General features: G+C 41.0%; 1 protein-coding gene across 1 annotated transcript; it reads right to left on the reverse strand.

The window, feature by feature from the left end:
- Positions 1–2,230: 2,230 nt before the first annotated feature.
- Positions 2,231–24,798, reverse strand: LOC124133645. The gene is made up of 13 exons (XM_046498105.2): positions 24,708–24,798; positions 19,289–19,331; positions 16,564–17,778; positions 15,050–15,163; positions 13,956–14,069; positions 13,318–13,431; positions 11,954–12,067; positions 11,652–11,765; positions 10,164–10,277; positions 9,322–9,441; positions 5,455–5,568; positions 4,174–4,287; positions 2,231–3,567 (listed from the first exon to the last, which is right to left on the reverse strand). Exons 2-13 carry the CDS (start codon positions 19,329–19,331, stop codon positions 3,116–3,118), a joined length of 2,742 nt encoding a protein of 913 aa, XP_046354061.2. The 5' UTR covers positions 24,708–24,798; the 3' UTR covers positions 2,231–3,115.
- Between the last annotated feature and the right edge of the window lie 969 nt (positions 24,799–25,767).

Genomic DNA, 25,767 nt, shown 5'->3' on the forward strand with positions numbered 1-25,767 from the left:
AGTGAGTATGTTTTTACGCCGCTTTTAGCAATATTCCAGCAATATCACGGCTGGGGACACCAGAAATGGGCTCCACACATTGTACCCATGTCGGGAATCGAACCCGAGACGAGTGAACGCTTTCACCACTAGTGTACCCGACCACCCAGGATTTTTATAATAAATCAATGAAACAAATACAAGCAAAAAACATTTCTTTGAACGGCATTTTTCACAACACTAGCAATACAGTGTGACCTACAAATAACATTCAATCACACAATAGGCTACAGATTTCTTATGATTATGGAAAGGATTTTGGCGCTTTTATATACAGACTTTTTCAAACAGACTGATAAGATCTAATTATCAGTAAGCCCTTTGAAGATCTTCTTAAGCTATAAGATATTTGTACTAAAATTGTAAGAAAAACTTCAAAGTATTGTCAATAAAGAACAGTCCAAAACTAATGATTGAATTCTAAACCTGCAAGGGTTTCTTTGTATTTAACAGAAAGAAATAGAGGCTATGAAAGGAGTAAGTGACATATATGGATTTACTGTACAAGAACTGTGCAAAAATGTTCTTTCTTTTTTGTCATAGTGGGGAAAATTGTGTTGAAATTCAAAATTTCAAATGGAATGCCACAGGTGACATAATTTGAAACATTTCAATTATAAATTATTATGTGTTGATTCCAAGGTGAAATGCGAAGGTTAACCCATAAATCAGTACCTACAGAACTAACCTGTGAAATCACACAAGATCAATGAACAATCAACAAATTATATTGAAACACACATGATGAGGTTAAAATAATAAAAGTGCAATACAATGGGTCAGATACGCTGCAGCAGCAGTAGTATAACTACAGGCCCTATCACATTCGTCACTGTCCTCACGATTGTCCAGAAATTGTCAGTCGAATGTCGTGAGTGAAACACGTGCCCCGTTCTTGAATCCAGAAAACAGTATTGGAAGCAGGCAATAAGTCGATGTTTTCCGATAGATATCCCGTCCGCACTGTGCAAGTACATAAAGCGCAAGCGAGGTCATGGAAGGAGGCCTCCAATCGTCCTCGTGTCACTCTTATATAAAGTACAGTCGGCCCTCTAGAAACTGTTGCCTTGCGAAGCGCCTCGAACATGAGAGTTTGTCCCGGAAAGGAGGTAGGGCGGTAGGGTAACTCTTATCTATAAAGGCGGTAACTCATGTACTCTGGTTGACAAAGACCGTCAATAACTACACCCTAGAAACATTAGCGCTTGACATTTTACGAGCGCTTCATTTTTGCCGCCACTAACAATTATCAGAAATAAACTTCTAAACGCTTCCACATAACAAAATCAAGAATGAAAAGCTATTTTAAAGGCTTTGCTATTTTCAATGGTTTGTAAACCAACAGTTCTTAATTCTAAGTGACCGACTATAGGATATTTTGATGAGGCATATGATGATGTTTCAACAAACTCTTTTGAATATATTAGTTTGGCCAAACTGATAACATTGTTAGTTACCGAGGCTGGATGTCTGACAAAGTTGTTTAGTATAACAATGTTTTTCACCTGCTTTCAGAGAGAAGGTTTACATGATCTTATTTGAAATATTGTTATTGTTTAGGAACAGATAACACCAACATCCTCACTTCATCTTTTAAGGTTTTTGGTATATTGGCGCTTAATGTGGTTTCATAGAAATCCTTAAATTTAAACAATACTGATACTAGCAAAACGTGTGTTTTTCGGTTTCCATTGAACATTATGAATGTACAACAGTTGAAACAGTTAAAAGACGCTTTTTGAGTCAAATACTCATTCCAACAACACCAAACACCCAGTGTGGCTTGGCAAAGGACGGGATACACATGTAGAACCGTGTTTAACCCTTAAAGTGCATATCATCATATTTTCCATTTTTTCTTTATGAATTTCAATTTAAAGTGACTTCTTATGATTATGGAAAGGCTATTATACACATGAAATTAGTTTTCAATCAATGAATCATTTTAATTTACGTTGCACCTTATTTATAGACATGAAATTAGTTTTCAATCAATGAATCATTTTACATTTACGTTGCACTTTATTTATACACATGAAATTAGTTTTCAATAAATGAATCATTTTAATTAACGTTGCACTTTATTTATACACATGAAATTAGTTTTCATTAAATGAATCATTTTAATTTACGTTGCACCTTATTTATAGACATGAAATTAGTTTTCATTAAATGAATCATTTTACATTTGCGTTGCACTTTACCAGGTACTTGGTCTGTTTAAAAATAATACGAAGGGTGTACATCGCATCATGTGACCTCGTGTGAGACTTGGTCTTATCCAAACTGTGTGTGGTATACTTTCTTACCTGGAGCTGTAACCAGGCGCTCGTTGGCGTGGCACCCAAACTTGACTGTACAATTGCCCGTTACTTGACAGTGAAAACCGTATCTTTGCAAAACACTTTTAATACAAACATATAGTTTACAAACGACGGCGGGATAACATGTTGAACTATATTATTTTGGTATCAAAGTAAACTGCCTGGCAAAAGAAAATATACACTCATGTCTGATAGTGGCTGAAAATATAACAACCAAAAAAATGGTTATTCGAAGATGATGTATTTAAAACAGGTATCACATTTGTGTTTTGGACCTTATACATTTGCAATGTTTCGGCCAGTGTTTTCAGCCTAGAAAGTATTGATAACATTTGTCATGTTTTGTCCAAATCCAATGTTCAAAGTAAGGGTAAGCATATATGGATGAACAACTTCTTTATTTCAACTAAGAGGGGCGTTTCGGTGTAGGTTCTTACACCGTTATCAAGCAAGTGTTGCCTCGGACAGATCCAGACTACCAGCAACTGTAACCTGGACTCACCCACAAAAAAGACTCACATAACCAAGGTCAACAACAGGAAGTTATCCAATATTCAAGTGTATACTTTCTTTTGAAAACAACTTAATATGATACATGTCGTTCATATATGTGCAGATGGAGTTTCTCTATACGGATACGCAGAATGCCACATATATACAGTATTTCTATGGCAAACAAGTGACTGGGCGCCAGGCTGCGAGTTTACGCGGCTACATGGAGGGACGAGACTGTGTGCTTGATGTACCCCAGATCAAGCCTTCTTCTCCGGTCTTGTCCCTCTGTTGCCATCCAGCTTCCTCAGCACATACAGAACATCGGGCACCACGATGAGCATGATGCTGAAGATGATGATCATACACCCCACACTCCCCAGACCCTTTGCCGAAGGGCGGTCATCCTCACTTGAGAGATACCTGTTCACCGTCTTGGTCAAGTTGGACGTGTCCAGTAGAAGGTCGTTCTTGATCTTGTCTGTCAGAACTTCCGGGTCTACTTCCGGTTGGATGTCGTTGCCGTAACGGGTACATACACAGTCTATTTCCGAATCTGCACCCGGCGTGCTGTACATGGCTAGCGGGGTGGTGTAGGTGGTCTTGAACCGGATGTTAGTGGCTAGGGGTGTTGCAACTACTGTTACCCCCGATGATGTCATCAGAGTGTCGTCCACGTCGAGCAGACGAGTAAACACGTAGCTGTAGCCGTCTGTGAAGTCAAAGAAAGATGTATAATTTGAACAAATCATAGCTTAAGTTTCCTCGAGTTAATATCTGTGACCTGTGATTAACGCTTCCGTTGCATATCCCGGATCTACATAAACATTTACATTGTTTTTTATTGAATAATTTCAGTCCCTTTGTGTTTTCGTGAATATCTTTTTGATCCAATAATATAATAATAATTATATTGGCAATTATGATTATTTTGGGGATATTTATCATTAAATTGTGTGTTTGGTCTTCAAAACAGAAACATATCGCCAAAAATATTCAGGACCTTTTGTTCAGTATCCATATGATGCAATTATTAATATTATCGTTAACAGATGATATGATAGAGATGTGCCTGTTTCCATCGCAATTTTGGGGGCGGTCGGGTAGCCTAGTGGTTAAAGCGATCGCACTTCACGCCGAAGACCCGGGTTCGATTCCCGACATGGGTACAATGTGTGAAGCCCATTTCTGGTGTCCCCCCGCCGTGATATTGCTGGAATATTGCTAAAAGCGGCGTAAAACCATACTCACTCACTCCATCGCAATTTTGACATCCCTTATCTGACTATTTCGCCATGAAATGAGAAAGTCCTCTTACTGTGTTCGCATGTAACTCCGTGGAAATCCGGTTTGCAGTGACACAGGAAGTATCCAGGTAGGTCCTCACATGTCCCGCCATTTTCACATGTAGTCGTCAGGCACTCGTCGATGTCTATCACGTACAATGGGACTCCGTTAAAACACAGATTTGTTTGAGGGATTTAGCGAAACAATTGTCAGAATGTGTGCACGGGAATTGCACCACTCATGACGCGAGTCTGATCAACAAACATGTTGCGATATCTTTTAATTACGAACACTTTATAATTAACCAAAGTTAGGGAATATATATTTTGTAGCAATGCTTGTTATTATAGAAATAATTGAGCTAATAACAGTGTTAACATGACGTCAACAATTATGTTCGATGCCGTTATTAATATTGTGACGTCAATGCACATCACGTCAACAAGAATGTTTGCATTACGTCAAAGATTGGGTCATCGTTACTTAAAGGGCAAGTTCACACGGAAATGAACCTATTTTTCTTGTACTTTTTCCACATTAAAAGTGTTAACCTAGAAGTGTCATAGACAAAAATATAAAAATATCACTAATAATTGACATATTTTTTGCAGTAAAATGATTTATATTTTTCACATTTACCAAGTGTTCTATTTCCATAACAAAAACACCATGGCTTATGCCCCTTACAATATGACGTCATTGGTGCCAATTGATAAACATTATGACGTCATCATGCTTTGTTAGAGCCGCTTCACGTGGTGTAGGTACAGGTGTGTGATTCTAGCGTCTCAGATGCCAGCCAGCATAGTGTTATGCTGAGTCACCACTGCGCCGGAGTGTGTCGTAGGCCATGTTGTTTTACCACAAACTGGTACTTGATATCTTTTGCGTTGAGAATAGACAGGGACCCAGTTGAATTGGCACCAATTACGTCATAATCTAAGGGGGATAACTCAGGCCTGTTTAGCTCGAAAAACGAAGGCCTCATAACGGCATATCATTTTCACACTATTGTGAGCTTCCTACTTTCACTGTGAAAAAAATGAGTGTATATTTTCAAACACAGATACTAACTAATTCTAAAATTGCGTTTTGTTTAGAAAAAGATAGAAAGTGATTTTTGTGTGTACACTTCCCCTTTAACCACTGCAATATGGCTTGTGATATCGTTACATCTGTGCTCCATATGCATGTTTATTAACCATTTTAAAGCATTTGGATGACAAAGAAAGATTATTACTTCAATGCGGAGCATAATACAGTGTGTGCCATAAGTGATGATCACCATTGGTTTCACAAATAGGAACCTTACCTGTTTCACAAAGACCTCCACTGAAGCCTTGGGAGCACAGACACTCGAACCCATTGACCATGTCGAAGCAGGTGGCGTTGTTCCCACACGGTCCGCTTAGACACTCGTCAATGTCTGCAGGCAGAATCACAAATGGTAACCTTAACAGTGGCACCGTTTCACAAAACGACCTTAACGCTACTGTAACATCGACGTAAGACAGACTTACCGGTAAGCAATATTCGTGAAACTGTGCCCAGCATTACTTAAATATTGGCGTTATTTTTGTATCTTTGGCTTTAACCTTTTACATAAAAATGGACCCAATAAATCTCGATCAATAAATAATTAAAATGCGCATTGTTGTCATTCAAAGTATCGCAGAGATTTCACAAAGCAAAACAGGTCTACGCCTTGTAGAGATTCCGAGAACAGGTGCCCAGTACATCATACTTGTCTTATGAGCCGACCCCGTGGAGATTCCGGGTTAGAACTGGTCCCCAGCAACGTATTCTGGTCGTACGATGCAATCAAATGTATCGGGTGATATGAGGCGTGGTGACTTGGATTACGGCGTGTCATAATACCCCGACGGCGTAGATGGTTGTTTACAATATTGATCACTGTATTGTATAGACCAGACTTGATTATATACAGGCCGCCGTCATATAGTTGGAATATGTCTGTGTGCGGCGTTAAACAACAAAGTAAAGTGTGGATTATGTGGTCAGGCTCTTCGAAATCCGTTGCTGTCTCTTTTCAGTCAATGGCTTGCCTGGGCCAGACTCGACTTGTTACAGGTCAACACTCGATTATTATCACAGGTCGTAGTGCAGTGCAGCATTATTTCTGCCTATGAAGAAGGGGAAGCAAGCATGTCCATGATATTCTGTAATTTGCACCATAGCGGAGGATGTGGAGGCCGGTGCAAAATCAACAAGAGCGTTTTAAGGGCGTGAGTCGGATAGTAAACGCAGAGCACTACATAGCTGCAATATCGCATCTAGTATTAAAAATGATGTATTTGATGATTTGTACACCTTTTTAACGATAATGTGTTGTTGTATCTGTGGTTAACATATAATACTCTCTGAACGGGTGTAAATATAAGACGCCAGAGAATAACGTCTCGATTATCTGTCGCGACAGATTCCAATGGGAGTAAAAGATAAAACTGGAGTGAACATTATATGAATGAACCACTGAAAATCAGTGATGAAAGCAGGTAAGCATGTCCTGCTCTACCAGTAGCACCCGCCATTCATACAATGAACATATAAAGGTTCGTGTCTGTGTATTGCTTAACGCCGCACAGTGTAAGCTATATGTTCGTACGGTTCATAACATCCACTTGCATTTCTACATGTTGGCTATCTGTTTGAATAGCAATACCTTAGTGGTTTAGTGTTGGTATTGTTACATATGCAAGTCCTGGTATCACCTCAAAATGTAGACACCAAGGACTGGAGCTGCCGGATATAGGCAATGGGTTCGTACGTTTCATAAGATCGACTCGAAATGTCTATATATTTAAATAGTATTGACCTCCTGGTCTGTTGCTCTGGCCATATGAATCAGAATTTCTGCTCGGATTGGCAAAGTACAAACAAGGTAATTTGGCCATATGAATCAGAATTTCTGCTCGGATTGGCATAGTCCAAACATCCTAATTTGGCCACATAAATCAGAATTTCTGCTCGGATTGGCAAAGTATAAACAGGGTAATTTGGCCACATAAATCAGAATTTCTGCTCGGATTGGCAAAGTATAAACAGGGTAATTTGGCCATAGGAATCAGAATTTCTGCTCGGATTGGCATAGTCCAAACATCGTAATTTGGCCATATGAATCAGAATTTCTGCTCGGATTGGCAAAGTATAAACAAGTGATTTGGCCACATGAATCAGAATTTCTGCTCGGCTTGGCAAAGTATAAAGAAGATAATTTGGCCATAGGAATCAGAATTTTTGCTCGGATTGGCAAAGTATAAACAAGGTAATTTGGCCATATGAATCAGAATTTCTGCTCGGATTGGCAAAGTCCAAACATCGTAATTTGGCCACATGAATCAGAGTTTCTGCTCGGATTGGCAAAGTATAAACAAGGTAATTTGGCCATAGGAATCCGAATTTCTGCTCGGATTGGCAAAGTCCAAACATCCTAATTTGGCCATATGAATCAGAATTTCTGCTCGGATTGGCAAAGTCAAAACAAGGTAATTTGGCCATATAAATCAGAATTTCTGCTCGTATTGGCAAAGTCCAAACATCGTCATTTGGCCACATGAATCAGAATTTCTGCTCGGATTGGCAAAGTCCAAATATCATAATTTGGCCACATGAATCAGAATTTCTGCTCGGATTGGCAAAGTCAAAACAAGGTAATTTGGCCATATGAATCAGAATTTCTGCTCGTATTGGCAAAGTCCAAACATCGTAAAGTGGCCACATGAATCAGAATTTCTGCTCGGATTGGCAACGTATAAACAAGTTAATTTGGCCATAGGAATCAGAATTTCTGCTCGTATTGGCAAAGTCAAAACAAGGTAATTTGGCCATATGAATCAGAATTTCTGCTCGGATTGGCAAGGTCCAAACATCGTAATTTGGCCACATGAATCAGAATTTCTGCTCGGATTGGCAAAGTCAAAACAAGGTAATTTGGCCATATGAATCAGAATTTCTGCTCATATTGGCAAAGTATAAACAAGGTAATTTGGCCATAGGAATCCGAATTTCTGCTCGGATTGGCAAAGTCCAAACATCCTAATTTGGCCATATGAATCAGAATTTCTGCTCGGATTGGCAAAGTCAAAACAAGGTAATTTGGCCATATAAATCAGAATTTCTGCTCGTATTGGCAAAGTCCAAACATCGTCATTTGGCCACATGAATCAGAATTTCTGCTCGGATTGGCAAAGTCCAAATATCATAATTTGGCCACATGAATCAGAATTTCTGCTCGGATTGGCAAAGTCAAAACAAGGTAATTTGGCCATATGAATCAGAATTTCTGCTCGTATTGGCAAGGTCCAAACATCGTAAAGTGGCCACATGAATCAGAATTTCTGCTCGGATTGGCAACGTATAAACAAGGTAATTTGGCCATATGAATCAGAATTTCTGCTCGGATTGGCAAGGTCCAAACATCGTAATTTGGCCACATGAATCAGAATTTCTGCTCGGATTGGCAAAGTCAAAACAAGGTAATTTGGCCATAGGAATCAGAATTTCTGCTCGTATTGGCAAAGTCCAAACATCGTAATTTGGCCACATGAATCAGAATTTCTGCTCATATTGGCAAAGTATAAACAAGGTAATTTGGCCATAGGAATCAGAATTTCTGCTCGTATTGGCAACGTATAAACAAGGTAATTTGGCCATATGAATAAGAATTTCTGCTCGTATTGGCAAAGTCTAAACAAGGTAATTTGGCCATAGGAATCAGAATTTCTGCTCGGATTGGCAAAGTCTAAACAAGGTAATTTGGCCAATAAGTTTAATTTAAGCTTCAAGTATATCGATGATCTGATATTGTTCAATAACCATCAAATAGCCAATTCCCTTCAACTAATTTACCCACCTGAACTAGAAATAAAGGAGACCAGTAAAACCACTTCATCTGTTTCATATTTAGATTTATGCATAAAGACTCAGAGTGACAAGACTGTGTGCCAAAAGGGATGACTTTGACTTTCGAATTGTCAACTTTTCCTTCATGTTGAGCAATGTTACGGCAGCTCCATCCCTTCGTGTCTACATTTTAACATCATTTGAGGTACAATTGATCATCCTCTTTCTACCAAGTTTTCAAAGAGCATCATACCGCTCTTGCTCAAAAGTTGTATGATCAAGGCTAGAAAGACAAGTTCTTAGGAAGACATCTCACCTTCTTCGCAAACATCTCCGTTGAAACCCATCTGGCAGTCGCAGATAAACCCATTGATGTCGTTCCTGCAAGTTGCGTTGTTTTGACATGGGGAACTTGCACATTCGAATTCGTCTATGTCTGAAAAGATGTTAAATGTTTATGATATGCTCATGAAGTCGTCGGGACCGTACATTGGACTCTTCCTTTAGCAGAGATGTCTTATGATAATGAAAAGGATTTTTATCGCTTTTATGTGCAGAATTATACATGATTGGTTGGTTTGTTGTTTAACGCCGAACTCAGTAATATTCCAGCTATATGACGGCGGTCTGTAAATAATCGAGTCTGGACCAGACAATCCAGTGATTGATATCATGAGCATCGATCCACGCAATTGGGATCGATGACCGTGCATCAACCAAGTCAGCGAGCCTGACCACCCGATCCCGTTAGTCACCTTTTACGACCAGCATGGGTTGGTGAAGACCTATTCTACCCCGGATGTTCACGGGTCTAATTATACATGCAATCCACAATCCATTTGCCCATTCTTTGCTTAAACTGTATGAAGTATTGCTAGGTAACAGGTTATGATTCTCCTGAGGGAACAAAGGCAATATCTAAGTTTCACATGTGTGACCAGTTACAATATTGTGGCCCTATGACCTCGACACCGAACGCGTTGCGCTTCTTCATGGACAACAATCGAGAACACCGGGTGTTGCTGTCGGCATTTCACAACTACTGATGTACAATTGATCATGCTCTTTCCATGAAGTTTTCAAAGAGCATCATACAACTTTTGCTCAAAAGTTGTTTGATCAAGGTAAGAAAGTCAAGTTCTTATGACGACATTTCACCTTCTTCGCAAACACTTCCGTTGAAACCCAGTTGACAGTCGCAGATAAACCCGTTGATGTCGTCCCTGCAAGTTGCGTTGTTTCGACATGGGGAACTTGCACATTCGTCTATGTCTGAACAGGTGTAAACAATCATGGTTTCAATTCCAATATCACTTATCAATTTCAATATTTATCATCGAATGTATTGACATGAATAATGGGGAAGATTTGATCCGATGCTTAAAAAATTTCTTGTATATTTTTATGGTAGATATGTGGTGGACTTTTTCACATTTGACGCATCAGTTGAGTGAGTGAGTATGGGTTTACGCCGCTTTTAGCAACATTCCAGCAATATCACGGCCGGGGACAACAGAAATGGGGTTCACACATTGTACCCATATCGGGAATCGAACCCGGGTCTTCGGCGTGACGAGCGAACGCTTTAACCGCTGGGCTACCCGACCGCCCCCCGAATCAGTTGCGAAAAAGATGTCGAATGCAAAGATGTCTACTTTTGTTTGTTTGATTGTTTGTTGTTTAACGCCGCACACAGGTACATTCCAGCTTTATCACGGTGGTCTGTAAATATTCGAGTCTGGATCAGACAGTCCAGTGATTGACATCATGAGCATCGATCAACGCAATGAGAATACGATGACATGCATCACTTAAGTCAGCAAGCCTGACCGCCCGATCCCGTTAGTCGACAAGCATAGTCGCCTTTTACGGCAAGCGTGGGTTGCTGAAGACCTATTCTACCCCGGATCTTCACGGGTCTGGAACGGAGAAGCCATCCCTTGTATCACAGAGTCTGGTGGAGACATTATTGTCACTCACTTGTTGATATTCTTAATACATAGATCTAAATCTGACACAGATGAGGCGGTCTCACTTGTCTCTTTTATTTCTAGTTCAGGTGGTGAATGAATTAGCGGAAGCGAATTGGTCATTTGACCATCAAAGCGTTCCTCACGTCAAAAACACTGGTGCCATTCTTTATATGGGTTTAATGTTGGGAGGCCCAACAGTTTACCAGCCGTAGTGATTAAGTTCGCTGCTATATAATCATCTCCAGATAGACGTAATGATCATGAATACATATACCGTATTCGACGTAATAAGCACCCCGCTCTAATAAGCGCCCACGGCGATATTTGTTAATATATTGGCTAGTGAACAATCCCAATTAGCACCCCTTCCGATTGATCAATGTACACAAGACTTATTTATTCTTGTATAATACGCACTTGTGTGTTATATGCACCCTTAATTATGGGCAATTAAATTCTCGAAAAATATATCTGTCGTATATAAACATTTCAGGCTGTCAGCATAAACCGCGAAATTTATCTTTCAACTCTGTTTGTTTTCCACCAAAATACTATTCTAATAAGAGCCCCCAATTTCGTCGAATACGGTAGACATTCCTTTTGAAACGTCCTCCGAAACAAATGTGTTGAGGAGAGGGAGTTGGGCGAAATGAAAAGAGGTTGCATCACTTACCTGTTTCACAGAGTGTTCCATTGAAGCCAATGTGGCACTCGCAGTCAAATGTGTTGACGTTGTCATGACACGTGGCATTGTTCTGACAGGGGCTGCTCAAACACTCGTCGATGTCTGTCAACAGTAACAATTTAGAGTGAGTGTTTTCGTGTTGCCTAGCGCCTCACAATGTAAGCAATTTCTTCGTACATCTGAAAACATTGCATTGTCAATATATTTAAATACTATACATATATCGTTTTATGTTGGTATTGTTACATATGTAAGATTCTTTCACGCGTTGGCAGATGAAGACATCTTACCTTCTTCGCAAACATCTCCGTTGAAACCCATTTGGCAGTCGCAGATGAATCCGTTTACGTCGTCCCTGCAAGTTGCGTTGTTTTGACATGGGGAACTTGCACATTCGTCTATGTCTAAACAAATGTAAACATGCTTTCAATTCCAACATCATTCAAAATATGTTTGTTTGTTTGTTTGTTGTTTAACGTCGCACTCAAATATAGTCCAGCTGTATGACTGCGGTGTGTAAATAATCGACTCTGGACCCGACAATCCAGCGATTGACATCATGAGCACCGATCCACGCAATTTGGATACGATGACCTGCATCAGTAAAGTCAGCGAGCCTGACCACCCAATCCCGTTAGTCGCCTCCAACGACAAGTATAGTCGCTCAAAATATGTATCATTAACTGTATTGTATACTGACTAACACATGTTAATCGCTATTTCCTGAGTACAATGTACTGTTTGTTACCCTTATGAATAATGAGCTTGATTTTATCGGTTACTTCACAAATTTCTCTGAAAGATTTATGGTAGACATGGAGGACATGTCCAAATTTGAAACATCAGTGATAAACATGATGTCAGATGCAAAGCTTACTATTGGAAAGGTGAAGTCATCCATGCCTCTTGTCATACAATCTTGTGTATATTTTCCTGTCGCTATGACTCTTATGCAGAGTTCTAAATATAAAAGAGATGAGGACGTTTCACTGGCCTCTACATGAGCTGGGTAAACCAGTGGAAGCGACATGGCTACGTGACCGTCATTAAACGATTAAAGCGTTCCTCGTGTCGTGAACACGGGTTCCATACATTAAAGAGGCTGTCGGGTAGCCTAGTGGTTAAAGCGTTCGCTCGTCACGCCGAAGACCCGTGTTCGATTCCCGACATGGGTACAACATGTGAAGTCCATTTCTGGTGTCCCCCGCCGTGATATTGCTGGAATATTGCTAAAAGCGGCGTAAAACCATACTCACTCACTCACTTCACTTACTTCCATACATTAAATAGGTATAATTCGGGAAGACCCTACTTGATGTCCTCAGTGCTGCTAGATAAAATATATTTTCATTCGCTGTCCCACTTTTACCGTATGCTATCAAAGGTCCATGACCAACAGTGTTTATCAACCGTTGTGATACAGTTCGCTATTTTATAATCATCTTCACATAGATGTAATGACCATGAATACATATGAAATTCCTATTGAAATGTCCTCCGAAACAACTATGTTGGAGAGAGAGTTGGACGAAATGAAAGAAGGTTGCATCAGTCTATATACTTAAATAGTATTACATATATCGTTTTGTGTTGATATTGTTACATATGCAAGTTCTGGTTTTAATTTACGATTTGGGAGATTGAGACATTTCACCTTCTTCGCAAACACTTCCGTTGAAACCCATTTGACAGTCGCAGATAAACCCGTTGACTTCGTCCCTGCAAGTTGCGTTGTTTTGACATGGGGAACTTGCACATTCGTCTATGTCTAAAAAGATGTAAATATGATTTCAAGAATATGAAATCATTCAGAATATGTATCATCAAATATATTGTATACAGACATAAACATATCAATTGCTATTGCCCTGAGCACAAGGTACCGTTCTTTACCTTCATGAATACAGGATAGGATTTGATCCCATACTTCACAAATGCCCTTAAAGATTAATAACAGACAACTATGTAGGATCAGCGGGTTGGACTTAAGTGAGTGAATGGGTTGGGTTTAACGCCGCTTTTAACAGTATTCCAGTTACATCACGGCGTGTGGGAGGAAAGCCCGAAGTGATGCAGGTCTCAGACGTTTACCACTTCGGTGAAACCCACAAGCACGGGTATGGTGTTGACAAACCTAGAAACATAATCGGGGTTAACCGAGATTCGAACACACAATCATAGGTTCTGGCGTGCCCAAGGGACGCAACTCTGCACAGCGAATCGCGGCGCCTTAGACGACTGGGCCACCCGTGCCCCCGGGTTGGTTTGATGAAAGGAGGTTGCATCAGTTACCTGTTTCACAGAGTGTTCCATTGAAGCCCATGCGGCACTCGCAGTCAAATCTGTTAACGTTGTCATGACACGTGGCATTGTTCTGACAGGGGCTGCTCAAACACTCGTCGATGTCTGTCAACAGTAACAGGTTCACAATCAGCAGAGACATTCGACTACAAATACCGCTATATTTTACTAACTATATTTGTGCTATGCTGCGGTGATAAATAGGATACATGTTGTTTTACATTTAAATTGCAGTATATGAATCATATTTATTTATTTTTGTAGGAGGCACGGGAGACCCAGCAGTCTCAAGCACCACACATTGCTGTGCAGATTTGCGAATTTTAGTTTTGTCAGGAAACTATGATCGTTGGTCCGAATCCCAGATGTGCCTGGATTAATATGTTTGTTGCATGTCGGTTTCGCCAAGTTATAAACGTCTAAGACCGACTTTACTTTGGGTTTTCCTCCTGGCACGCCGTGTTATAACAGAAGTACTTGTCAAACTTACTCACTAAACCACACAACAGTCCAATAGGATACAACTCACAAGCACAGTACCTCTCCACAAAATATGTTTATTTACGATGCAATTTTTTTGAATGACATTCTTGACTTTTCGCGAACACCTGGCGTCATCACTGATTTACATTGATCCATTCACATAATTTTCAGCATTATTTTGCCTTTTACGTCCAATAAAGTCTGTTTCTCAGATATTCTAGATTTTCTCTGCAGTTACAGTTTTATATATACTTCAATCTATTTATTGTCTTGTCGTGTAGAAATATGGAATTCCGCAACAGATTTAAAAGTTCAACCTCATTAAATTAGCAAACTTTTAAAGTGCATAATCATAATAATTTATTTGAATGGTTTTGTCAGATTTCACTTATCCAAATAAACATCCGTTAACGTTGTAGTGTTGATAGTAATGTGCTTAAGATAAATTACCTCAACGCTAGAGAATAATCACCCGAAACAGATACTACTGGACGTGCAATAGTGGTGAAAATTATATGGATGGACCACTGAAAATCAATGATGTCAAAAGATGTTCGCTAAATAGAGTAAGCATTTCCTGCCCCACCGTTAGCACCACATACCTATTTCACACAGAGTACCGTTGAATCCGGGCTGGCAGATGCATGTGAAATCGTAGATGAGGTCGTCGCAGGTCGCGTTGTTGTAGCAGGGGATGCTGACACACTCATCTTTATCTGAAGTGGGACCAGGGTATATCATGTATTACACGAACTTACTTCCCATTCCTTTACCAGCAACCATGATTTTAAAACTCCTTAAAAATCGGAACAGAGATATTTTGCTGGTACAGCCAAATCCCTGTCTAAAATAGTAAATATAATCCTCAATAGAATCAAAGAGGATTTTCTTAATAAGATTTGGGACACGTGGAATTAATACCTCGTGGATTCTCAAAACGTCTAAGCATTTGCTTGAACTTTATCAATCTCAGAAAAGAACTACTATGCTTGGTTCTAATATGTTTTTAATTCCAGGCGAATCGACATTGTTAAACGCTGTAGGACACGGTGGGCGTTGTTTTGCAAAACACATATCATTTCGAGAAAAGACTTCAAAAAGTGCACTAGTTTAACGAATTGAACCTTGTTCTCCAGTATGACATGCAATGTTTTACCAACCAGCCTGAGAGACTCTCCAATACTGACACATTGATCTAGATCTGATATCATAAATTATTTGAAATAATAGCAAATCTGGAAGTAATACCATTGAAAGAATGTTTGACGTCAAGTCAACCCGACTCCTTGGCACGGTTTTCACTGTTGTTATTTGCAGTGTAAATTGTTGTTAAACATTTATTGTTAACTGAATTACATTGTTTCTGTTGGGATTCAGTAGAAGTTCATTGCATTGTAAGTGGACAATGATTAGTTGTCAGGTATATAGTACTATTTAATGTAAGGAGTGGTGAGGAAATTATCAAATTTAGATGCTCGAGTTATCTGTAAACTTGCGGAATAGCTTGGACTGCTGTCAATCGTTATATAAACATGTGGACTATTATGTGATGTTAAAGTGCCACTGGACTGGTCTGGCACTGTGTGGAAAGTGCTGGAAGCTTGTTGGACTATACAAGTGGAGCGGGCGCGTGCCTGTCATCTCACATTTCGTCTCACATAACATCAAGACCAGCTTCCCATCTTAGGCCTATCTCGGAAGCTTGACCGCTGTTGCGTATAGGTGAATATGAATATAACTAAACTTTTTGCTATCACCACTGCCGTCATATTTTGTATTTGATACAGATTAATGTAATATCACTTTATTGCATATTGCCGTTATTATTGCTCTGCAGTAATTTGTATTGAATTGTAAGTCTAGTTAATAGTGTAATACAATTGTTGATTGTATACCATTTGTTGGTGGTTTGTTGGTTTCACACTAAATTCTTTTAGGTACAGATTTCTGGGTTGTTTCAATTTGGGATTCATCTCGTAACACTATATACACCACACCTCCACTTCAGCTAATTTTTTCGTGTGAATATTAATGACGTCGCTTAGTGAAATATGTCCAAATCATGACACGTCTCGTACACCACACACGCACTCGTGCAATGATCATACATACGTACCAAAGATCATTCCAAGTGGGAAACTAGCCATGTCCATTTTATCTTCAGACTGTCTGTAAAGTATTACCCCCTTTAATCCCGAACTGTTGATGTAGTCCATTTGGCTCCATTCGTCAACCTTTAACGTCATCATCTCGAAATCACATCTGCTAGCGTTTGTCACGTTGGTTGTGGTAGGATTGTTGTAAACGACCGAGATGATGTTCGTCTCGTCGAAGGCATCCACGAAATTGATGATGTAGTTGTCCAAATACCTGTCCGTCGAAGGGACAATAGACATGCCACTGCCTTTGTTGATGTCGTTGTTGTTTGAGGACGGGTATGCACACTTGTTGATGACAACCACGATACATGGCTGAGATGTTTCTATGCAACGTTCATTGGAAGAAGTATTGAGATCAACATCTACAAACTCCCCTTCGTTCAGTGTAGATATGACCCCGGAGCTGTCGCTAATTAGGGTGCTGTCGTGCGATGCAACGATTCTGTAGATGACTCCGCCGGTGATGTTGGGTGCAGAGAGGACGAATGTTTCACCAAAACTTTCAACAGGAATCATCATTTCAACAAGAAGATTGCACTTATTTGCCGCGCCAGGTACCATAGCACATTCGTGTCCAGTTACTACAGCCACCTTCTTGTCGCTTTGGATGACGGTACCCGTGATGTCATCTCTGCAAAGCAAACCAATGACATCGCTTCTGTTCAGGGCGATGAGCACGATGTCCCCGTCAGACACATTTGCAGACACACACATAGAACCATGCTTGACGTTCATTGCCACCGTGGTATTGTCTTCAACGGCTGCTACCAGAATGAAGTTGTTGTACGGACTGACGTCGTTTCTCTTGTAAGTAACTGCAGTGTATGTGGCTGTGAGGACGTCGGTCGGGACGGCCATAAAACCGCCAGTGTCGTTGTAACCGGCAGCGTCTGTGAGAAACACATACAGCCATACGTCTTCACTGGCAGTGATGGTCACTGCTTTATGCTGACTGGACAGCGAGGCAGATCCAGTGTACCCAACATCGTTTACACTGACGTACACGTTGTGTACCTCGTTGGCTTCTAGAGAGAGAACAGGGGGTCCTTGTGTACTGGGCTCTATGTGTATATTTGTTGGTTTATCTGTTATGAACATCAATCGTGCTGATCCAGTTGTGTTCAAGAATGGGAGAAGGAAGTTTTTCCCTTTTTGAGTTTTCACACAGTGAGCTGGAACATTAAAATATTTACTACATGTAAATACATGTAGGTCACGAATGAATCAGTGAGTTGGCTTCAACGTTGATATGGCCAGTATTTCATTAAAATTATTACTTATGGGGAACTATATCGATATTACCTGATTAAGAAATGTTCGGCAATATCAAGTTTACGACAAGATCCGTTTTATTCTTTCTTGTTGTTGTTATATGTTGTTTCAAAGGTTGTCGCATATCACAACATAAGGCTGTCACCTGCACTCGTGGCATTTTACGAGCGTTTCATTATTGCTGCCACTTACAATCATCAGAAATTAACTTACAATATATACTGCCACATGACACTGTCATTTACTATTTCACTAGGCTACGCATTGTCCGACCATAATCATGCCGCAGAGTGTAAAGCAACTGGAAATGCGTAAAAAAAAAACTGCAGCAAAAATATAACAGTATAAAGAAATTATTTAATGGACAGTATACACACAATACCTGTTTGATACTGGGCGACTATGCTAGTCGTAAAAGGCGACTAACGGGATCGGTGATGTCAATCCCTGGATTGTCTGGTCCAGACTCGATTATTTACTGACCGCCGTCATATAGCTGGAATATTGCTGGGTGCGGCGTAAAACAACAAACAAGCAAACAAGCAAGTTTGATATTGGGGCCATTCTTGAGTCCATATATGTACGTAATTACGACCATACAAAGCTAAAGGTCACAAAGTATTGCTTTGAAATACCGTTTACACACAGAGTTGGTATATTTGTTTTGTTTTTTAAATTCTATTTCTCAAAAAAACAAAACCAAAACCGTTGAGAATTTAACTTGAGTGAATAGCTTCGTTTTACGCAGCTGTATTTCAGTTGTTTCACGGCAGTATATGCGGGCGGAAAGTCCGAAGTGATCTACCATGTAACCCGTGAGCACGAATCGTTCTGTCAAACGAAGAAAGATCTTCAGAGAAACTGTGATATGAACCCACGATCTTAGGCTTCTGGCTTCTATTGGCGACTTGGCCACCCGTGCCCCTGAAGTTGACTTGAACCAACATTCGATGTTACGGGATATCAATTTACAATATAACATCTGATGGGGTTAAAATGTTAATTGGGTGGTCAGGTTCGAACGCCCTTCTTCACACTATCAGTCATTGGTTTGCCTTCGATAATTTACAGGCCCGGGCAACATTGCTGGGGTCGTATGGCACTAAACTAGAGTATTGAAATAGAACAAATGTCCTTTTGGTGTTTTGACATTGGGGCCAAACGTCATAAAGTTTGAATAAAATCTGCATCAGGAAAAGAATACTCTTCGGTAGCGCAAGCAGCGACCCAAAACCGCGATACGATGACACACAATCGGCAAGGTCATAACTCGATTCTGGAGGTTAGTAATGGTCACATTAATCAGTAAACGTGACTAGCCGAGTCTCAGTGATACCGCCGCAGGTGACAAACATGGGTACTGTGTACCATCATGGTGTTATAGCTGATATATACTAATGTACGCATTACCTGAAGTTGTCAAAACGACAGCCACAAACAGCTCGACCAGCATCTGCAAAAACAAAAACATGAAGGAGAAAATGGGTGACTTCATTGAACGTCAACTATTTTACATTGACCTTTAGAGACGTCGACTTAACGTCCTGTTTGTGCTACGGTATAACGACCTATTGGGATGCTTCCTATGTTTCCTTGTCCGTTTTGATAAAACAATGAAATCATTTGTATCTTTGAATTTTCTGTCCCTTTTGACACTTATGTAATGAACAAGTTTCAGGAAACATGACAAATGTGCGGATCTCGTTTACGAAATATCACGCTTGCATCCCAAGTATCAAGTTGTCCGACTCCCCATTGTTCTCGGTGCCTTAGGTTTGGTACCTCCAAACCTGTTGACTGACATGGGGAGAGTACCCGGGTTTGCTGCCAGGAATACAGCCCTTCTGACAATCTGGGTAATGCAGAAGGTTGCAGTGTTGGGGAGTCTTCACATTCTCCGAAAATGTCTTTGTGTGTTTGACTAGGCAGCGCTTCCTGGAATAAGTCCTGTCTGGGCTTCGTATAGAGGTGGCAAGGGCCCTAAGCTGATGATGAGCTTAACTTAGCCTGACTATACAAGGATCACCCAAACCCCCTTTTCTGCATTTATTTATTTTAATCCTACAGAAAAGCCATAAACACGATAGCGCATTTGGCGATTTACGTTGAAACTGATAACGATATGTGAATCTTGAATTACGTTTAATGTGTACATGTACAGAGATTGTGCTGCTTATAAGTGAAGAAAAACGTTTGAGAAATATGTTCGTTTTGCAACACAATGGGGGAGGGCAGTTTTAATGTCTCGGACCAAACACCCCTTTTGTGTTTGACCCTGATAATGATACATGCCACCGAGCTAATGACGAGCTGCAGTCCACGTGCACAAACATCGACCCAGTTCAAGTTTATATCAAGACGCCAACGCCAGACAACAACTTGTCGTAAACATATTCCATTAGTCGTAAAACGCAAAATAGCGATGAGAATCAAGGAATGGATAATTGAAAATCAATGATGACACCAGGTGTTCGCGAAAAAGGTAAGCATGTCCTGCCATAAGCGGCACCACACGACACTCACACAATTTGCATATTAATATAAGTGTTTGCTTGTTGCCTGACGCCGAGTGGCATAAACACAAAAACTATATATTCAAAATAGCGAGAGAAATACTTGAGCAAATAGTCCATTGTTACGTTCAAAGAGGTGCGTCTTTAATCTTGACATGAAAGAAACGTAAAAGCTTATTACAGGCTGAGCGAAAGAGAGTTCCATAGCGACATAATGGACAGATCAAAAGCAAAATCTTAAATTTGTAAGATGGGATGTTGAGTGGGAGCGGTCGCCTGATGGACGTAGTTCCAGGTTTCTATGATAATCTTGACCATAGGAGTTATCGCGAGTTAATTCCCTGGTTGTGTTCCCCGAATCGACAGTACCTTGTATGAAGCCAGCTCTTGGTGCCCCCTGCCCCCATATATTGCTAACTGCGGCGTATGATCCTACTCACTAACTGTGCGTGGCGGATTCATTAGTAATAATAATATTTATAAATTTTAGGGAAAAAGTAACTGTGCTGTAAATGTTAAGTTATTGAAAATAACAAGATAATATTTGGTCATTCCTCTTTTCAATGATTCATTATAACAAATTCGTTGGCAAAACCCATACCTGGTAACAGGAGAAGGACACGCTCTAAAAGAGGGGTGGAGTGTCAGCTCAATTAATAATGTCACTGTCGGATGTGACCAGAAGCTGTGTTGATACAGGCGAAGAGGTCGCGGTGGTGCATTGAAAACACCAGATGACTGAAAGAGGCCCGGTGATGTTATTCCAAATGTCAACCGTAGATTGGTCTAACTGTTACCGGCTGGTTCTGGTCCTGTCGTAGGCGTCGATCTATCTCATCCCAGACATGTTCCATGGGGGAGAGGTCTTGAGAAACAGTCGGTTATAGCAGTACAACAATGTTATGTTAAGTCTGTCACAACACGTGCAATATTTGTTGGCGTGCATTATCCTGTTACGTTACGTCTTTGCATTTGCACATGGGTACAACATAATCTCGAACGATGTCGTCCCGGTAGGGTACGTCATTCAAATTGCCATTAACAATGATGGGTTGTGTTCTCCTGTGATGCCATCTCATGAGATACCATTACACTTCACCCCCCAAAAGTGTAGCGCAAGCGTCGATAATACTTTCTCCTGGATGCCTGTCGACCCTTGAACGACCATCAGAGCTGTTCAGATGTAACCTAGACTCATCTGTGGACAGTATTCTGAACGTCAGGTTCTTGCTACTCAAAGGGAGGCGTGCTTGACGGTGACGTTTGGGCAAACTTGGCCGTATCGTTGGACGTCGGGGCCGGATGTTGCTCTATTTCAAACGATTGAATACAGTTCGATCTGCACTAATTGGTCTCAACCCATAATTGTCCGAGCTGTTAAAGATGCAGTTTGCTATCGATTCCGTAGATGCGCAAACGAATACGGACCATTGGGCCGGGCAAGTCATGAGCGTTGCCGTGCTGTAGATAACGTCCCGAAAGAGATAATATTGTGTTTCGAAAACATTAAAATCTCTGGCGTCATTTCTGTTTGCAACGTACCCATGGCGCGTTGACTTTTAGCTAGTCGTGGCGTTACGTAAGTGTTATTTACGTTTACACAAAAGGGTTTTTATTGAGCACCTGATAGCTAAACGATCATTGTGTCCTGTTCACATTAAACAATCACGTATCATGCGCTTACTATCATGTTCGCCTAGTCGTTGTACCAGATCTGTAAGTTCATCGCCGGGAAGATAATGCAAAGCTAAGTGAGGTTTAGATTGGTTACGTTGCATAACACTTCAAAAGCATTAGTTTTAATTCCTGATATGAATACGTGTATCACGGAAGTGTGAGTGTGCTTTAAGCCTATTTTGCAATAATCCAGTACTATCACGTCGATTAGGGTTCACACAGTGCGTGAGTATTGGGAATCCCAACAAGTGCATCCGGGGTACTCATGGTTCAACAATGAAGGTGAGTTGAGGAAATGAAGGTTCAAGATTATTGCACTGCCATAGCGTTGTGCTGCTTGTACAGTTATGGTGACATTTTATAGTTCCAGCCAACTGAGATGCCATGCCACAGTTTTTAACATGGGCACAACACTCAGGAACAGCGTGCTGACTTTGAGCCGACCAGTCCTTTGTTATCCCCTTATTACCGAATACCAGGCAGGGTAACACCAAGTGCCATCATTTAACGTCTTTTAGGTATGACGCGGCCAGGGATCGACCCGCCGACATTCCGATCTCCGGGCAGACCCTCTGCTCACAACACCAAAGATGCGGAACCACAATGAAAGACTAAAAGACGGGTGGTGGGTGGTTTAAGTGAGTGAGTGAGTGAGTATTGTTTACGCCGCTTCTAGCAATATTCCAGCAATATCACGGCGGGAGAAACCAGAAATGGGCTTCTCACATTGTACCCATGTCAGGAATCGAACCCGGGTCTTCGGCGTGACGAGCGAATGCTTTATCAAAAAAGGCTGCCCGACCGCCCCGTGGGTGGTTGAAACCTTGCCAGGTGGAAGAAATTCAGATGGAACTATTGTGGTTGTTTTAACGGATAGCCAAGGAATCCATCACCCTTTGTTATCATAGTTTAAAAGAAATTACGCGGCAGTCGGCAATATTCCATCTATGACACGGTGGCATGTTACCTCAAACAGGTGGTTAATATTATGAACAACGTCCTGCGCCGTCGAAATACGATGACGTACAATCAACCAGGTCACTGAGCCTGTCCTCCCGACCCACCTCAGGCTATATGAGGGGCGGTCGGGTAGCCTGGTGGTTAAAGCGTTCGCTCGTCACGCCGAAGATCCGGGTTCGATTCCCGACAAGGGTACAATGTGTGAAGCCCATTTCTGGTGTCCCCCGCCGTGATATTGCTCGAATATTGCTAAAAACGGCGTAAAACCATACTCACTCACTCACTCAAGCTATATGCTGGGGACCAGTCCTAACCCGTGTTGCCCGGGAGTGAGTGAATATGGTTTTACGCCGCTTTAACAATATTCCAGCAATATCACGGCGGGGGACACCAAAAATGGGCTTCACATATTGTACCCATGTGGGGAATCGAACCTGGGTCTTGGGGCGTGACGACCATACGCTTTAACCACTAGGATCTTCAACCACCCCCTTGTTGGCTAGCATACCAGGGGACTAAATTAACTTATAAAAATATAGAACGTCAAGGCCTGAGAATAACCAGTTTCCATTATCCGACGAAACAGATTCCTTTGAGCGTAAAAAGCGAAAACCAGTGAACATCATATACAGCAAAGCTATGCTGACAGCGGTGCTTCATGTTGCTGTATATTCACGGTTAGGCCTGACCATCTAATATTCTTAATATTACAATAAACTAAAACTGCCTATATATAATTTTAACGTCATTTCCATGCATTACCTAATCATGACATTCAGTGTGGGAACGTCGTGTGAAGATTCAGATCAGAACAGTTACCCTCAGTGACTAAAGATCTGATTATTTGGTTGGATGGAGAAACACAGACTTTCTGTTTCGTTGAGAACTTCAAGACATTCATTTCTTTCCACTGGGGCACAACATGGTAATTATCAAGACATAAAAAGAAATATCTTTTTTTTAAAAACTCCGAGACAGAATAATATAATTTCAATAATTTCTAGAAAAAAATTACTTTAAAAATCCCAACCCAATGTTTTGAACTTCAACAATGTTTATATTTTACTGGGGTTTACTAGCCACAAAATAATCGTCTTTGTTCGCAGAGGGATCTCCAGTGTCCTTTCATGTTCACACTCCGACCGCCTCCGTGGTCTTGTGGTAGAGCGTCCGCCCGGAGAGCGGAAGGTCCAGGGTTCGATCCCGGGCCGCGTCATACAAAAAGACGTTAAAAGATTGTACTTGTTGTTACCCTGTCTGGCGCTCGGCATTAAGGGGCTAAAACAAGGACTGGTCGGCTCGGAGTCAGTATACTGTGTCTGAGTGGGGTATTCATGTTAAACTGCGGCATGGTATCTCAGTGAGCTAGCACTATAAATCGGCATCAGTCCGGACTAGTACAAGCAGCCACACGTGCATGCACGTCGCTATATAAGTGCAATAATCTTGGACGCGACGTTAAACCCAATTTCACCTCACCTCACCTCATGTTCACACTATTAAAGAAACTCAAATCGAAAGTATTGCAGCAGTTACATTTCCACCAATTACCCAATTACCAATAAAAAGGAAAAGGAAAAGAATGTAACATAAACTATACGATTCACTATCTCTACACACATTTTGTTATTTTCACACTGTTAGGAAATATGATTGACGTAAAGTTGAAAAGGACTTACCGCGTCTGACGGCTGCTGACTAACATGTATGCGTACTGTCAACGACGTCGGTCGTGGAATGGATGTTCCAACTTTGATCCGTTGATGAGTGATATTGATTTGCCCTGTAAAATCGTAAAAAGAAATATCTAACGGTAGATAGCTGTCTTCATGCCATGTTTTGTATATAGGAAGAAAATCAAACAGATATAATGGCTTCACTTGACAAAAATCAACACACGAAGCTGTTAACAGAGAAACGTATTGATTAACAAATGAGGCTTTACATGCGAGTATTTGTTTTACCATACCTGATGAATAATACATACAGCACTCTCTACATGTTTCATTCGTTTTATAGATTTTGCAATGAAATGTTTGTGCGTTGAAATCCACGTGATGTATATCACTAGGGGCGTTTTTATGTTTTAGAGAGGTGGTGAGGTGAAATGGGGTCAAGTTCAAGATAATTGTGCTTATATAACGATTGTGTGTGTGTGTGTGTGTGTGTGTCTGGGTGTGTGTTTGTGTCTGTGTGTCTGGGTGTGTGAGCTTGTACAAATTCATGTACCATGCCGCGGTTTAACATGGATACCCCACCCAGACTGATTTTACTGATTCTGAGTTGATTAGTCATTGTTTTATCCCTTACTGTCGAACGCTTGGCAGGGTAACAAGTGCCATCTTTTTACGGTATTTTGGTCGGGGCCGGGGTTTGAATTACGAACTTCGGCACTCTGGGCAGACGTTCTGCCAACTAGACCACTGAGGAGGTCCCACAAGGGAAGACTACAAGATCAATGTTGGGGGCATAGTTTAAACCTTGCCGGGAAATTCAGATGGAACGGTGTCTCTTCATTTGGGGCCGCTTGCTGCCTGCTTTATATTACACTATTGATGTCCCCCAGATGAGTTTTTCACACTGACACTGGTCAGCTCTCCAGAAGGATATTAGTTCTCGGCCAATCTGTGGAATGGTGGTTCTCCCGATGAAAATGACGACCGGCCTCTGTCCACCTCTGGGGTCACTTCTGGATTCGCTTTTGTTCGGCATCTCTGGTCCATGCCCCTAGCCATTCGT

The sequence above is a fragment of the Haliotis rufescens genome, unplaced genomic scaffold (assembly GCF_023055435.1).
Source record: "Haliotis rufescens isolate VD_foot unplaced genomic scaffold, xgHalRufe1.0.p SCAF_7, whole genome shotgun sequence".
NCBI lineage: Eukaryota > Metazoa > Mollusca > Gastropoda > Lepetellida > Haliotidae > Haliotis > Haliotis rufescens.